The 16,887-nt window shown below is 43.5% G+C and overlaps 1 protein-coding gene across 1 annotated transcript; it reads left to right on the top strand.

Moving 5' to 3' along the window:
• Positions 1-1,564: 1,564 nt before the first annotated feature.
• On the top strand, positions 1,565-5,297 carry LOC136456207 (receptor-like protein EIX2). Its single transcript, XM_066455994.1, has 2 exons — positions 1,565-1,582; positions 2,203-5,297. The coding sequence occupies exon 2, from the start codon at positions 2,254-2,256 to the stop codon at positions 5,107-5,109; it is 2,856 nt and encodes a 951-aa protein (XP_066312091.1). The 5' UTR covers positions 1,565-1,582; positions 2,203-2,253; the 3' UTR covers positions 5,110-5,297.
• Positions 5,298-16,887: the final 11,590 nt, after the last annotated feature.

The following is a 16,887-nucleotide window of genomic DNA, read 5'->3' on the forward strand; positions in this document are numbered from 1 at the left end:
CGAAATTGACGTAGTCGGTGTGGAAGTGGTCCGAGGTCCCAAATTGCATGGGTAGCGTGATCTGCCCGAGAGGTGTAGAGCTCTGTCTGGGGAGAACACCCCAGAACTGTGCCTTGTATGGCTTGAGATCCGCCTGAGTTATCTTCAGGACTGGTAGACTATTCTTGAACAGTATATCGATGGAGCTGTCGCCGTCAATCAGCACCCTGTCGAACTGAACCTTGTTGATACAAGGATCGAGGACCAGAGAAAAACGTCCTGGCTTAGGTATTGCGGCCCATTGGTCCTTTCTGCTGAAGGAGATCTCGCGGTGAGACCAAGGAGGGAGCCGCGGATCGGTGATGAGGTTGTCGGTGTTGGCCACGTTCAAGCAAGCGCGGGCAAGCAGCTTGCGTTCTCGTTTGGTGCCGACCCGATCGATGGAGTCGAGCAGGTCGGTGTTGTCGATCTGCTTCCCTTTATAGCGGAGAAGCAGACGACGGGTTGTCGGTGTGGCTGAAGGCGATGCGGATGTGGTCGGAGCCAGATCCACCGTGGTCGGAGCCAGATCTACCGTGGTTGGAGCCGTAGTCAATATGGGTGAAGCAGTGGTCGACGCGGATTGAGTCCGCGCCTCCTCCGTGATCACGGCGGTGAAGTCGTCGGAGCCGGTGGTCCAAGTGATCTGACCGACGGTAAACGTGAGGCCGTTCGGTGTAGCCATTGAGCCGGGGATGATGACCATCTTGTTCGCTTGGAGAGCAGTACGCACACCCCCTACCTGGCGCGCCACTGTCGACGAAATATGGTCGGCAGTCTACCTAGGGGTATGCCCAATGTACTAGATTGTCGGCAGACAGATGCGCAAGCCACAAACAAGATGGTGACGCAAGACAGACATGAGGTTTTATCCAGGTTCGGCCGCCAAAAAGGCGTAATACCTACGTCCTGCGTCTGATTGTATTGTTGTATGTCCATAAGAGATATTTTTTAGAGGGGTCCCCTGCCCGCCTTATATAGTTCGGGGGACAGGGTTACAGATCCGGAAACTAATCCTAGCTAGTTACAATTGCCATAGGTGGCCGGATAAGGATTTCTATTCTAACCGACCAGGATCTTGCTTGATCTCCAAATCTGCATTGACTCCTTGCGCGAGACTCCGAACACGTTGGCTAGGCCGCGCGTCGTCTTCCAGTGGACCGGACACCCTGATCCGGGCCGGCCCAAGCCTAGCCGTAAGGGTATAGGGGTTAATACCCCCACAGTGAGAAATCGCGAGACGAAACTTTCAAACCTAATTAGTCCATAATTAAATATTAATTACTAAATACAAACGAAAGTGCTACAGTAACCCAACTCAAAAAAATTAGAAACTAAACACGCCCTAAGTCCTAGTAATAAATAGCATGGACCACCTGTCAAATCTTCTGAAAAGGAAAGAAATTATTTGATGTAAAAAATATAAAAACATAGAGAAAATTTGGCGTTACGAATATATGGCCTAGAATAGCCACCGGCGATCTTTCAGTTTATGAGGACCATGACTGGTAGGGGCTAGGAAATTGCTTCTCCGATCTTTCCATGACACACCAATCACATCAAGGTAGATAAGTACTTGCAGACTAGTTCAAACACTGAAAACGCTAGAGATAATTTGGCCTTACGAATATGGCCTCATTTGGCTGGAACGAAGTTTGTGTTGTTCGGGTTTTTTTTTTCAATCGAAAAAATATTTTTCTCTCACAATATTTTAGCTAAAACAGTATTTTTCAACCAATTTTAAAAATTTCAGACTAATGAACGGTGCCTATATTGCCGAGCGTTATTTGGGACTTTGGGTGCGTCGTCGGGCGCGGACTGGTTGGCTGGAGTGGCCGACGATTCGACGTCCCGTCCATATCCGATGGAATAGATACCTGCTATTTTAAGTCCTAGCCACGTCAAATCTTCTGAAAAGGAAAGAAATTATTTGATGAAAAATATAAAAACATAGAGAAAATTTGGCCTTACGAAGATATGGCCATGAATAGCCAACGGCGATCTTTCAGTTTCAGAGGACCATGACTAGTAGGAGCCAGGAATTGCTTCTCCGATATTTCCATGACACACCAATCACATCAAGGTAGATAAGTACCTGCAGACTAGTTCAAACACTGGAAACGCTAGAGTTAAATGTATCATCAAAACTAATCCTTAACATCTTGTCTTGTTATATTACTCCAGACCAAATCGCTCCGCGCAAAGAAGATCAGAGAGATCCAAAGCAAAGCAACAATGGGCACGCTTGACATCTCCTGCATCCAGATAGCCATAACCCTGCTCGTTTTTACCCACACCAAGAGCTCCACAGAGGCATCTACCCACAGAAATGATACACTCAAGAGGTGCGCAGCCCATGAGCGGTCAGCTCTCCTCGCCTTCAGAGCTGGCCTTTCAGACCCTGCAAACCGCCTGTCATCATGGGGAGGCGATAACTGTTGCGAATGGAAGGGCGTCCAGTGCAGCAACACAACCGGTCATGTTGTTAAGCTCGATCTACAAGGCCCGGACTGCGACAACAGTGATGTGGGTAAGCAGGTGCTTGGAGGTAACATAAGCTCCTCACTTGTTGGTTTGCAACACTTGCAGTATCTGGACCTTAGCTGCAACCGGTTCAGCATGGTGAAAATACCCGAGTTCTTGGGCTCTTTACATGAATTGAGATATCTCGACCTATCCATGTCTAGCTTAGTTGGAAGGATACCACCACACCTGGGTAATCTCTCCAACTTGCGTTACTTGAATCTTGATTCCAGTTTTGGTGACACGTGCTCCACGGATATCACCTGGCTGTCACGGTTATCTTCCCTTGAGCACCTCGACATGAGCTCGGTGAACCTCAGTACCATCACGAACTGGGTTTCCGTGGTGAACAAGCTTCCATCTCTTGTAAGTCTTGATCTTTCTTCCTGTGACCTTAGCACCTGCCCGGATTCTCTTTTGGACTCAAATCTGACGTCTCTTGAATCTCTCAGCATTTCGGGTAACAGTTTCCACAAGCATATCGCACCCAACTGGTTTTGGTATTTAACTAGCCTCAAGCAACTTGATGTCTCATCCAGTCAGTTGCATGGTCCATTTCCGTATGAGTTAGGGAATATGACCTCCATGCTGAGACTTGATTTATCAGGAAATGACCTTGTGGGCATGATACCTTCAAACTTGAAAAATCTTTGTAGTCTGGAGGAGTTATTTTTGTTTGAAAACAACATCAATGGGAGTATAGCTGAATTCTTCAAACGATTACCTAGTTGTTCATGGAATAAATTGAAGACTTTGTTTCTACCATTCAGCAATCTGACAGGAAACCTACCAGACAAATTAGAACCCCTCAGAAATTTGACATGGCTTGATCTCAGTGATAACAAGCTCACTGGTCCTGTACCACTGTGGGTAGGACAGCTCACATATCTAACTGACTTGGACCTAAGCTCCAACAACCTAGACGGTGACTTGCATGAATGGCATTTGTCAGGCCTAGTAAACTTGGAGCGCTTGTCTCTGTCTGACGACTCCATAGCCATCAGAGTGAACTCGACTTGGGTTCCTCCCTTTAATCTTACAGAGCTTCAACTTCGGTCATGCATCCTGGGGCCTAAATTTTCAACTTGGCTCAGATGGCAAACAAATATGTATAATCTCGATATCTCAAACACAAGCATATCTGACATGGTTCCAGATTGGTTCTGGACAATGGCTTCCTCTGTTCAATCTCTGAACATCACAAGTAATCAGATTAGTGGCTCCCTATCACCTAAATTGGAACTTATGAGAGCATCTGCAATGTATCTAAGTTCTAACCAGTTCAGTGGTCCAATACCTAAGCTTCCTATTAATCTAACAGACTTGGACCTTAGTAGAAACAATTTATATGGTCCACTGCCACTGGAGTTTGGAGCGCCCAGGCTGGCATCACTTTTTCTATATAACAAGTCCATTTCTGGCACTGTCCCATCTTCATTATGCAAACTACAGTCACTAAAATTCTTAGATATCTCAGGTAATAAGCTCACTGGATCGCTTCCGGATTGCCTAGCCTATGAATACACAATAAACATGACAAGTTTGAGTATTCGTACTCTAAACTTAGGAAATAACCACCTCTCCGGTGAATTTCCATTATTTCTCCGAAACTGCCAGAAACTCATATTCCTTGATCTGTCACATAATCAATTCTTTGGGGCTTTACCGTCATGGATTGGGGATAAGCTACCATCTTTGGCATTCTTGCGGTTAAGGCATAATATGTTTTGCGGTCACATTCCAGTGGAGTTGGCGAATCTGATTAATCTTCGGTATTTGGACCTCGCCTGCAATAATTTCTCAGGCATTATACCAAAATCTATTGTCAACTGGAAGGGGATGACACAAACAGTAACAGGTGACAACGATGACGTGTATGCACTGGCTTCTGGAAAGGTATTCGATAATGACAATTTTACTGTAGTCACAAAAGGTCAAGAACAGCTATATACAGGAGGAATAATTTATATGGCGAATCTGGATTTATCTTGTAACAATCTTACTGGAGAGATACCTGAAGAGATCTGCACTCTCGTTGCACTGAATAACTTCAACTTGTCATGGAATGCCTTAAGTGGAGAAATTCCTAGAAAAATCGGTGACTTGGCACAAGTAGAATCCCTCGACCTATCACACAATGAGCTATCCGGTGAAATCCCCACAAGCTTATCAGCTCTCACGTATTTGAGCCATTTGAACCTGTCATATAACAATCTATCAGGGAAGATACCATCTGGAAATCAGCTGCAAGTGCTCGATGATCAGGCATCAATCTATGTCGGCAACCCAGGCCTCTGCGGTCCTCCTCTCACAAAGAAATGTCCTGAAACTAACTTGATCCCTGCTGCCCCAGAAGATCAAAAGGATGGAAGCGATAATGTTTTCCTTCTCCTCGGCATGAGCTCCGGATTTGTGATAGGGCTCTGGACAGTCTTCTGCATCCTCTTGTTCAAGGTGAAATGGAGAATTGTTTGCTTCACATTCTATGATAAATTGTATGACTGGGTTTACGTGCAAGCAGCTGTTGGCTTGGCTTCTTTGACAAGAAAAACGGATACCAGGAGCTGATATCAGAATCAGCTGCCCGTTTCGTTGCTTATTACTTAATGTTGTGATTTTAAATAATGTAATCTGCATTTATCGTTTCAAAAAAAAGTGTGTTTACATAAATAGAAGTGATCCACAGCAGTGGTATATGGCTTCACCTTTGGTATGTTCATGTCTTTGAATTAATTAATGTATATTTTCCCTCAACATTAATTAGCACAAATGCCTATATGTTACTACGGGCCATACAATCTGTAGTAGAGTCATCTGGACAACATGCAACTCAGAGTTTTATTCAACAATCACATTATACGTTTTCATTTATCTTGGAATCAAACTCTATAACATATCCAGATGCGCTCTACACAAACTCGTATAAACTTAGAATGTTTGCAGATTTGTCCAATCATCAGGTAATGTATTTCAATTTAACTTGGGATTGGACTCCCCACCGTATACTTGGACACGCTGCTCTAACTTGTAAAAGTATAGAAGAGAGCAAATGATAAAAAAAACGCTCCATACTTCAATATTAGTACATAATATTACTTTTTTAGAAAATATAGTTCATATTTGAAAACTTATTCAAAGCACTTTCTTTCTACACTCGAAAATGGAGATTTGACAAACAAAACTTAACCATGAATATGTGCCTCTCTTCTACTTACCTTGTATAAGACGACTAAACGTCTGTATTCTTCACAATGCAATTCTTGGTAGGGATAGCATAACGCATAGTATATAGGCAAAAAAACCACTTAATTTATTGATTAAAGGTTTGAATTGTTTGATTATAAGGCAGGTTGAACCGCCTACTTAACATTTAAATATGATGACTTGTGCAAACAAAAAAAAAACTAACACTTCAATAGTGTTAGTGAAATCTATTTGTCCAAAGCTAGGTTATGAATTTAATTCTCTACTTATAAATTAAAATTTTCTGATTTATCTTTATTATTCCCTCTTCTACTTTCAGAGAGACCAAGAAAGAATGAAACGAAAAAAGACAAATGTAAAAAGAAAGAAAGAAAGTGATAAAGAGATGGATCCGTAAAGAAGACACGGAAAAAGAAAAAGGAATAGATCAAAAAGGAAGGAAACAAAAATAAACAAATAATAATATGGAATAAAGAAATAAGAACAGGTCAAAAAAATATTATGAAGTCCTATTCAGTCCCACTTACTCGTTATCTGAGTATTTTGGAAGTATGGTTGAAACAAATATTATGAACAAACGTCGCTATGGACTGCTCTAGCTGGCCTGAACGCTCTAGAGATATGCATTGCCATGGGTGTACATTTGCATGTGAAGGAAAAAAAATACAACCAATTTTGCTATATCATCTCGGGTGAAAAAACAAACTTTGCTCCTACGCCCAAATTTTGTGATCATGTTATGAATTAGGGTGCTTTAGAAGAGTTCTGCACCCCAATTAAAGTGTTGTAAGAATCAGGTGAAATATTACTTCTCCACACCTGAATTTCTACTACTATTTACACGAATTACATCCAGAAATTACAACAAATAATCATCGTAACTCTGTAAAAGTTTATTGTGTGTAAATCAAGCATAAGTTGGTATTGACTAAAATTGGAGTGTGACAGAGAGAAGATTTTCACTTAAATCTTAGTTTTATTCTCAATTCTACCTAGAAATTACACAAAATTAAAAAAAACTAAATTTGAAAAGTGGGAGAAAAGTTTCCACAAAAATGTGTGAGAGAGAAAAGTTTCTCAATACTTAGGAATAATAATGGGGAAGCAAAATACAAAAAATCAGGGGTGCGGAAGAGGATTTTCACCGACTAGATAATTCCGATGAAATTTATCACTTGCACCACAAATAATCTTCTCCAGTAGGGGAGTCCGCGGGCCGCCTCTCTTAACTGTAACCACTACAAAAATAATAATAATAAGTTGCAAAACTCTGTTTGGGCCAGGGCCACCTATACTAGTGTGGATTATGAGTTTAGGCCACAGACTAGATCTGCTCTATGCTGAATGGTACCTTTAGCCCAATGCATTTCGGTAGACCGGACTGAAGGACAACAGGAAGGACTCCATGAGGTCCAAGCATCCAACTTCCTTGTTGAATCTTTGGCCCAATTAATACGACAGCCAGCCAAGCATATTCCTGCAGAAAAAGTTCATTTTACCTCCCTGAATTATCCTCAAAGTCTAGTTTCCCCCCCTGAACTCCAAAACCAGATACCACCTCCCTTAACTTTTAAAACCATTCATTTTACCTTCCTGACCCAGTTATAGGTGGGTTTTAAAGTTAGTTTTGTCTTTTTCTTTTTTATTTAGTTCGTCTGAAATTTTTAAAAATCATAGTAAATCACAGAAAAATCACAAAATAGAAAATCCAATTTTTTTGGACTCTACATGAGTATATCTACACAGTTAATATATAATATGGTATGCTTTAGTACAAAATTTTTGCTGTAGCTTTAGATTTATGTTTTTTTGTAATTAATTCAAAGTTGCACATTCTATGGTCCAATTGTGATGAAATTTTTTTGGCGGGCTAATTATTATATGATTGAAATGTAGTAAACAAATTATGCTCATTGGATCATGTATAACTGAGTTATAGATTTATTTAGTTTTATGCATGTTAAATAGTTAAAAGTGTGTAAAAATAGAAACGAGTACGAAATTTTTACTATAGTTAAAGCATACAATAATAATTAGACTACCATAAAAATTTCACAACAATTGGACCATAGAACTGCAACTATGAATTAATTACAGAAAATAATAGATCTAAAGCTACAGCAAAAAACTTTGTACCAAAGCATACCATATTATATGTTTAATGTCTAGATCTACTCATGTGGAGTCCGAAAAAATTAGATTTTCTATTTTATGTTTTTTCTATGATTTATTATAATTTTTCAAATATTCAGCCAAAATAATTAAAAAAGATAAAGATAAAACCGCCTTTGAAAACCACCTATAACTGGGTCAGCGAGGTAAAATGAACGGTTTTAAAAGTTGACGGAGGTGGTTAACCCGGTTTTTGAGTTCAGGGAGGAAAGCTAAACTTCGAAGATAGTTCAGGGAGGTAAAATGAACTTTTTCCTATTCGTGCCTAAAACGCCCACTCTCTTACTAGGATGGCTTTGTGGGCCGGGATTGGGGGCCCAGTGCCCAGTTTGACGACGATGTTGGTGTGGACTCCCTTATGACGTTAGATCTATCTAATGGAAGGTTTCCCCAAAAAAAAAAGATCTATCTAATGGAAACTGAAATGAAGATATATAGCAGCACTGGCTATTGAGAGAATAACCCACAAGCCAATTCATATATACAGGTAACTTCCTCATATTTTGAAGGGCGTGGAGATCCGTGGGAACAAGCAAATTGATTTTATCAATGTCAAGATATATTGGTCAAATCTAATTAGAATGCGTTAGTATAGATGGTAAGTGTATGTGCGTATGCAAGAAACTCAAGAAGCCGTGGTTCCATCCGTTAACAGTTTCCTGCGGAACGACCGAGAGCGAAATATGGACAGCTGCTAGCTTTTCGACATGATTATTACACAGCTGCTGGTCGTGCATATACTACACTAGGATACTACAAGATAGATGCTCCATATGGACTGAATATGCCTAGTCGTCTGTCTCTCTGGTGTTGTTGGTCCACATAGTTACTACTACTCGAACAAGAAGTGATCGAGGAAAAAGGAGCAGCGGCACATTCAAATGAACCGCTCTGGAGGGTGAAGTGTTCTGCACCAGCCACCAATGATATGATAGGTGCACCTCGTGCCGTGCCTGAGAGAAACTGTACGCTGATTACATCGATCGATCGACCAGGAGACACGAGTTATGGATCAGCAGGCACTGTAGGTATCCCAGCTATAGCGCCTCTCTCTAGGCCCAGCGGCATCTGCATGGATCCCAACGGCCCAAGTCCCGGTAGTTAGGCCGTGCGATGCAGATGGCAGATGCAGTAGCGCAGGCAGGAAAGAGGAAACGCATCTCCCAGTCCCATCCATCCATGCATGCATCTGTTGCTTTTGTTGCCTCTCTGCTCTGATAACAGCTAGCCTCATCAGATTCGTTCGCCCATGCACGACGCCACGACCCACGATGCATGGAGCATGATGGTCCCTCCCGGGCCTGTCGTCCCGTGGACACGCACGGCATACGGGCCGGCATGGACCATGCATGGATAATACGGACCACGTACTGGAGTACGTACTCATGTCGCGCAGTAGCACGTACGCTGGACCAGGAAAATACGTACTACCTATCTACGCAGCAGCATCTGCCACTGGGCAGACAGCAACAGTACACGCCTAGTCCTACGAGCGAGAGAGCTTGGCCGCCCAGCATCGCAACGCAACGCAGTTACGCAGCGCAGCCGGAGCCACGATGGACCATGCATGGCTAATTTGGCTGGCGCTCATTATGAGTCTGAGTATGAGCAGTTTCCACTTTCATTTCCGGTTCGCCCGGTCGGCTCCCTCGATCTGGGGCCGCCCGGGGTTTATGTGCGCCACTCCAAGTGATTCTCACGGGTGGTGGCTTCGGCAGTTTGGCGGCCTGCTCAGACTATTAGGCCATGCCCGTTTTTTAACTTCTTCCGCTACATTTCCTCCTCCTCCTCTTCTGCTGCTGCTGTGTGCCCGTGTGTGTAGACTGATGATTGTAAAGTGCTGTACTCATACAGCTAACGGAGCGAAATGATGCCTCTCGATGGTTTTTGGGACGCCAAGGGTGTGATCGGTAGAGCTCTGATTCACTGAGAGAAGTGGTTCTGTGGATGAAAATGATTATCTTTGATTATTTAGCATAAACTCTTGAAATCATAATGGAGAATCACTTCATATAATCAGAAGAAACTACTTTTTTCAACTCTTAGCCTCCTAGTTCATTTCAGATAATCACTTCACGGAATCAGCAGAGAATCACTTCTCTCTAAAAATCTATTTGGCAGAATCTCTGCTGGAGCAGAGAATCAGCTCTGGAAGCTCTGCCAAACGGGGCCTCAAGGTTTAATTCGTCCGCGAAGCGATTAGTCAACTGCTACAGAACTCGGCACTGTGCTTCTACTTTGTCCGTATGTACATGCCAAGTTGCCATATGCCAATCATACATGAGCAACCCGGTATAGTAATTTTCTACTCCAGAGTTGAGTCCAAACCAGATCTCGTTCGCGCACACAGAGTTAGGTGCAGTACAGCGTACACAGCACAGAAACATGTGCACTCGCCAAACTAGGAGTACGGCAATATTCGGGCAATCACCCAAGGCACTGGTTGTTTGTCACAGCTACGACTACGAGCTGGAGGAGTGCATGACAATCGTGTTTCTCCGTCAGGACGGAATCGCGTTTCCCTTGAGTTTGAATGGTGTGCTGTCGGAACTATTACCACTATTATGCTATTCATTATTTATATATATAATATAATAATCAGCAGCAGTACTAGTTAGCGAACCGACGTGGCCAACGTCTCGCTGAGGCCTTGTTTGAATGTACGTGCCACCTCAATTTATAAATGTTGGAGTGGAATAAAATGTAATTTAGTTTAATTCTACTTTAATACATGTGGATTAAAATGACTACATGCGCATTCAAACAAGGCCAGAATATTTTGAATCCCTTAGTATTCTGATCCATGGAGCCGTTCGTAGTTGTCCTGTGCGATACTGCGATCTGCTGCATTTTGCCGCAGCAAAGAGCAACTTCTCCAATCAGCACATGTAGCCTAATCCTGTACTGTTTCTGTACTAACGCAGGAGAAGCAGCTGAGTATTTCTAGTAGTAATCCATTGTTACAACTTTACACGAGTCCAGCAGGTGACCTCAAATCAAACACAAAAAGTCTCCGACCCCACGCGTAGAGTAAAATTGTAAAAAAGGACCATGGATTTGTCACTACTCACAACTAGCAGTGGTGGCGTAGTGCTAACGGACAAGACCAGGCCAGGCAAGAATCCATGGCACGCACGACGCAGTGAGGAGTAAGGCTGGATAACGAGCCGGCTCGGCTCGTTTGGGCTCGGCTCGTTCTGGCTCGTTAAGATAACGAGCTAGCTCGACTTGGCTCGTTATCTTAACGAGCTAGAAAGTCAGTTCGGCTCGACTCGTTAAAAGCTTGAGCTGGCTCGTTAAGCTCGCGAGCCAGGCATAAAAAATACACAAAATATAATATTTACATTTATCTAAAATTTGAGAATAATAATAATACAAAAGAAATGAATCTAACAACCTTAAATCGAATAAAAAATTAATATGCGCTAATATATATACAAGTATAATAAAATACTATAGTATTCATGCATCTAACTACTTTAAATGATACTTTTTTTTTTCTGAAAGCTTGGCTCGTTTAGCTCGCGAGCGGCTCGCGAGCTGGCTCGAGTTGGCTCGTTATAGCTAACGAGCTAAAATCTTGGCTCGGCTCGGCTCGTTATCTTAACGAGCCGAGCCAAGCCGAGTCGAGCCAGCCACGAGCCGAGCGAGCTAATGAGCTTCGAGTTTTTCGTCCAGCCTTAGTGAGGAGGGTACTCGTGATGTGCGGACAAATCCAGACACTGAAATCGCACCCAAAACAGGCCGCGGGCCGACCGCGCGCGGACAGCGTGCGAGAACTGCGATCCGCGGAAGGGGAAAACAAAAGGCGCGCCACCCCCAACCCCGGCACGCCCACGCCCACGCCGTTAAACAAACAACTCGACCGCCGTCCAAGATCGGCCACGCGCCACGGCCGGCCAGTAAAAAAACACAGGCCGTTTCAACGAGTACGAGACGCGGCACCGCGGCTGCCTGCGGCCGGCTACGGCTAGGTCGGCAAAGCCGCCGGGCACGGCCGGAGCAGGACAAAACCACGCGCGTGCGCCCGACAACAGCCAGTGGCCGGTAGCGCGTGCGCGCCCGTCGCTACTCGGCAGCAGCCGGACCAGACAAGGGCCCCTCGCCGCCGTGAACTGATTAATTAGTCGTGGACGGGACGGGACCAGCTGATTAATTAGCGCGCGGAGGCGTCTCGGAGAAAGGTGGTGACACGACGAGCGGTCTGCTGCTGTGGAAAAATGCTCAATTATTGTCACCTTCCTCGTCCTGCACTGCAGACTGGCGAGTGGTGACAAGTCGCGTTCAGAGGCTAATTAATTGCTGCGATTTCTTGTCCTTTCCGTCGATGCCGGCCCAACCTCAGCCCAGAAATCTAGCGCTGGTACGTGTACGTAGGGGTAGTACAACGACTTGGCGTGTGAGATTTGCGCCGGTGCACATGCCGCAAAGCGTGCCATTCGGGTCTCGGGAAGGATTCGCCGCTGGTCCGGTGCTCCGGTCTGCTTCTTTGACTAGACTAGATACAGTACTGGTTTTTTTGTTCCTGAATGATGATTAAATGCATGATTTGATGAATCATCAACCTCAACTCTTTGACATTTTACGAAAAATACAAGATCCGTTTTCTCTTCGTGGAATCTGTGCCCCGTCACTAGAGATTTCCCGTCACTTGATTCGGTTTTTTGTGCTTTCCTGGCTTCCGCCTATTGCATTCTACTCTTTTCAAAGTCATCATATCATACGAATACATAGCAGTATGATGCTACTTATAAGAAACCTTAAATCAATTAATTGTTGCTATTGTTGTATCTGAATATACAACAACGAGCCCAAAACTTGTATATGGTTATCTAGCCTTAGGTACCGAGTCCAATTTGTATCGACATTACATCTCCCCTCTCTCTTTGTGAGTTCCATTCCAAGTAAATAAAAAACCTTAGATATTATTCATTTAATACTCAGAACAACATTGGAAAATAGCTTTAGAGAGTGATCTAGGATAAGGGATTTGTTTCTCACAACAAATTATATCAAAATCACATCCTTTCATCACAAGTTATATAAGGCATATGCAGTGGCGAAGCTAGATCAAATGGATGGGGGGGGGGGGGGGCACAACTTCATCAAGAATATAGTGACACATGTGATGTTCAAACAAATAGCATGACTAACTCACAATTTTTAACATCAAAATTCAACATGCAGTAATGGCAATGTGATTTTGGTCAAAACATAAGTAAACCGATAGGGGCAAGGGCAATAGTACTCACCGTTTATAACAAAATAAAGATGACATTGATCACTATAATGTAATGATTGAAAGAATGCCAAAACGATGAACAGAAGATGTCTCATATAGCAAAATATGTGATTCAACTATTCCCAAAAAAATGTGATTCAGCCTAAAGAAAAGAGAATAAATAGGTCAATTATTTGTCAAAGAAAATGTAGAATTATCCATTAAAAGTAGATGAACCACAACCTCTTAGAGAGCATATTTACGCCCTTTTCCTTCCATGATCATGAAACGATGAACCACAACCTCATTGATAACTTTCTTCATTTCTTCTTTAAGCATCAATTTCTTTCCTCGAATTAGGATCATATTTAACCTCCTCATCCCATTTGAGTTCATCTGGACATGAAGTTCTATTAGCATCGATCGTGTCTTGATCTTTCCGTTTATAATACCTCTCCATGATTACCTATAATTCATTCATTTGCATAATGCAATTGCAGTTCACAATAATTTCATTGAGGACGAACTCAAACTTGAGAATAATTGAATAAACAATCACTCAACGGGGATCCAAGGGGACATCCGTCAGGGGGCGCCAGGCAGCCAAGCAGCAGGCGCTGGGCGGCCACCGGCCAATGACTCATGAGGCGAACGCTCGGACGGCTTCGTGGAGCGCAGGAGCGAACGACGTCTGTAACGACCCGAGTTCCGTTATAGCATAGGCTCTCACCTTTTGGCCACCCGAGTACTACCAATCGAGCTCCATAGCAGCTCCTAACAACTCCAATCAGAAAGCAGGTATCATCTCAATCATCAACTACTCGGCAACGCCTCAAGTCGACCCCTGGTCAACCAGAGTTAACCGAACGACCAACAAAGGAGAACGTCACTCAAAGAACACAACTTCTAACATTGTGATCATCAAGGATAACCAAGGCGGTTATAGACCTCAACATGGCCTTAAGATTGAAGCGATCGGGTTCCTAAACTTGGAATCAACAGAGCAGTAACCTACCGAACAGTCCGCCACAACTACCAGATCATCCGATAGGAATGCAGAAACTGCAGAAGGAGTGGGAAATGAGCTATCATCCACTAGCATGCAATGGCCCACATGTCAGCACGAATTGGAAACATATCTCAGCAGCTGATCCTCAGCTCTACTCACTCTCCCACTCTCCCTATTTCCCTCATTCCTCTCTCTCTAGAATGGAGGGCAAGAAGGAGAAAGCAAGAACTAGAGTGAGAAAGTGAAAGGGATGGAGAACAGAAGATGGATCTAGCTTATCAAGGACAGCAAGAGCAACTATGGATCAAGATCATGGACTTCAACCATCTCTCATCCCATGGTTAGCTCAAGAGCTCTCTCTTTTTACCATCTTGAGATCAATCCCCAAACCCTAACCCAAGTCTCTTCTCTTGCATGGATGGATCATGGGGATTACCTAATGAGAGACACTTCAAGGATGAGAATCAAGTATGTTGCAGCCCAATCTCTCCTCATTATCAGAATTTCTCTTGGACAAGTGAGACTTTAGTTGTGCTAGCTAACTGAAGCCATAACCCTAAGTTTCCTAAGCCTAGCAAGTCACCCAAACTACAATAGAGATGTCTTGCACATGCTTGGAGGCCATCACTAAAGATCTAGGTATGAATCCCCAAGCCTTCACCCAAGAACCCAAGAGCATAGGTTCTGTCGCCTGATTGACGGAGTGTCCATCAGTAGGATGGAGTGTCCATCAAACCCGAGATTGAGTCACCAACAGCCTAAATACTCTTTGGGGAGCCAGAACGGAGTGTCCGTCAGTTTGACAGAGTGTCCGCTGAATTATAGGAGTTCATAACCAGAGAACCCGAGAGTCAATAGTTCTTACCAGAGTGTCTGTCAAGTATTCGAACCACCTGATGTTAGCAGTGAACCCTAGAAATGGTTAAGTCCCAAACCCATCGGAGTCTACGTGATTCTCATGGAGCGTCCGCCGATCAATATAGAGCTAAACCAGAGGCAATCCACCTCGGCACCTGACACAGTGGAGTGTCCATTAGTAGAACAGAGTGTCTGTCAGACTCAAAGAGTGTGAGGTTGGTTAGCGAGTGTACACCGAAGGTCACCACCATTAGTTCATACCCCATGATCAGTAAAGCAATACTAGGGTCATAGTAGATGTCTCTTCCTAAGTCCCAAGTAGTGCCCCTAGTTTCCTTATCTATCATACGATCGTCTCCAATCATCGGATCCTCTCCTTTCTGGCTTGGTTGTCCCGTATCGTGAGAATCATGTGCAAGTCGCCACCACTAGCCTAGAGTCGTTAGGACCAACAACATTAACAGGTAGGCACCCCACTATTATGAACCCTACTTTGGATACTTATCAAGTCATATTATGAGTTATGCATTGCATGTAGAGTTGGATAATAAACTCTTTCACATAACACTTAGAGTAACTCTTTAATCTGTTAGAAGCCTCTCATCTTAACAATGGGAATGGGAACGCTTAATGCTTATTGCTTATTTGCTTGGGCAATGGTAGAAGTCGAGCATAAGAAGGGAACTCATACTCGTGCGTGTAGGATGCTACACCTAGAAAATTAACTACTAAAACCAATGAGGGTACAACTTGATCTACCTGACCAACCTAGTTAAGGAATGATATTCCTTATATGATAATCTTGATGACAACTTGGATATCTTGATCATGTGAGGGATAGGTCATCGTGAGTGTGGGATCTCAGATGACGTAGCTCATAGAGCAGTAAGGACCGTGTATTGGAATATGTAAGTCCGAGTAACCACCCATACAGACCACATGTCGTGGATGGGGTTGACAAGTCGAGTAACTAGTTGCGACCTATTTATCCGTGAAACTGGCAAGGGGGGTGGCAACGGTCGGGAATGTCCGGGACATTGACCAGGAACCCAGTCGAACCTTTCATGTGACACCCGGGCCAGATTAGGAAAAGGTTGGAGAACATGAGGCAACCCTTACTATCAGGCCCAGTGTATGGTGGTTAGTCCCATTTCTCCATGTGGGTACAGTTGTACACCTCTACAAAGTCTTGAAAGCCTGGAGTCCTTCGGGATGGAACTATTCGGTTGTTCTTTCTTTCTATACACATGGTAGAATGGATTATGGACTATGAGCACCTTTGTTATAATAATAAATGCTTTAATTCTAACATTGAGCATAGCATGTCATACTCTTAATGAATATCATTGCTTTCCACACTTATACAAATGCCTGATAATGACTTCGTGCATCCACCAAATACTATGTGTTGGATTTAAGTCCTACAAGTATGCAATGTACTCATGGTGTAGCCGTTAAGTTGTTTTGCAGGTGATCAGGGCATCTTCCTGAGACTAGCCCTGGTGAATGCAAAGGTTAGCAGACCTTGGAACGGGCATTCTCCAAGATGAGCTGCATGTAACTCGATGGGTAGACGAGCGACAAGTGTGACAACCTAGTGTAGGGATAGATTTGTTCGGAACATTAGCTTCAGTAATAATCTTATTCTCTCAAATCCTATTTTGTTTTCAATAATGTTTTAGGAACGAGCATGAGACTGGTGTGTGTATGTGACTAAGTTGTCTGGTATGCATTGTATTGGGTATGTGTGTGTAACTCAGCGCAAAAATCATAAAGAGGAGTTGCTACATGCGCTCTTGGGGCCCTCGAAGTTGATAATTCGACAACCCCCATTGGCTTTGATGTCGGTCCCTGACAAGACGGGCATCGAGGTGCGATAGAC

This window comes from Miscanthus floridulus, chromosome 6 (assembly GCF_019320115.1).
Source record: "Miscanthus floridulus cultivar M001 chromosome 6, ASM1932011v1, whole genome shotgun sequence".
NCBI classification, from domain to species: domain Eukaryota; kingdom Viridiplantae; phylum Streptophyta; class Magnoliopsida; order Poales; family Poaceae; genus Miscanthus; species Miscanthus floridulus.

What these genes read in the sequence shown, in the direction of transcription:
- LOC136456207 (XM_066455994.1), top strand. Translation starts at nt 2,254, where the DNA reads ATGGGCACGCTTGACATCTCCTGCATCCAGATAGCCATAACCCTGCTC.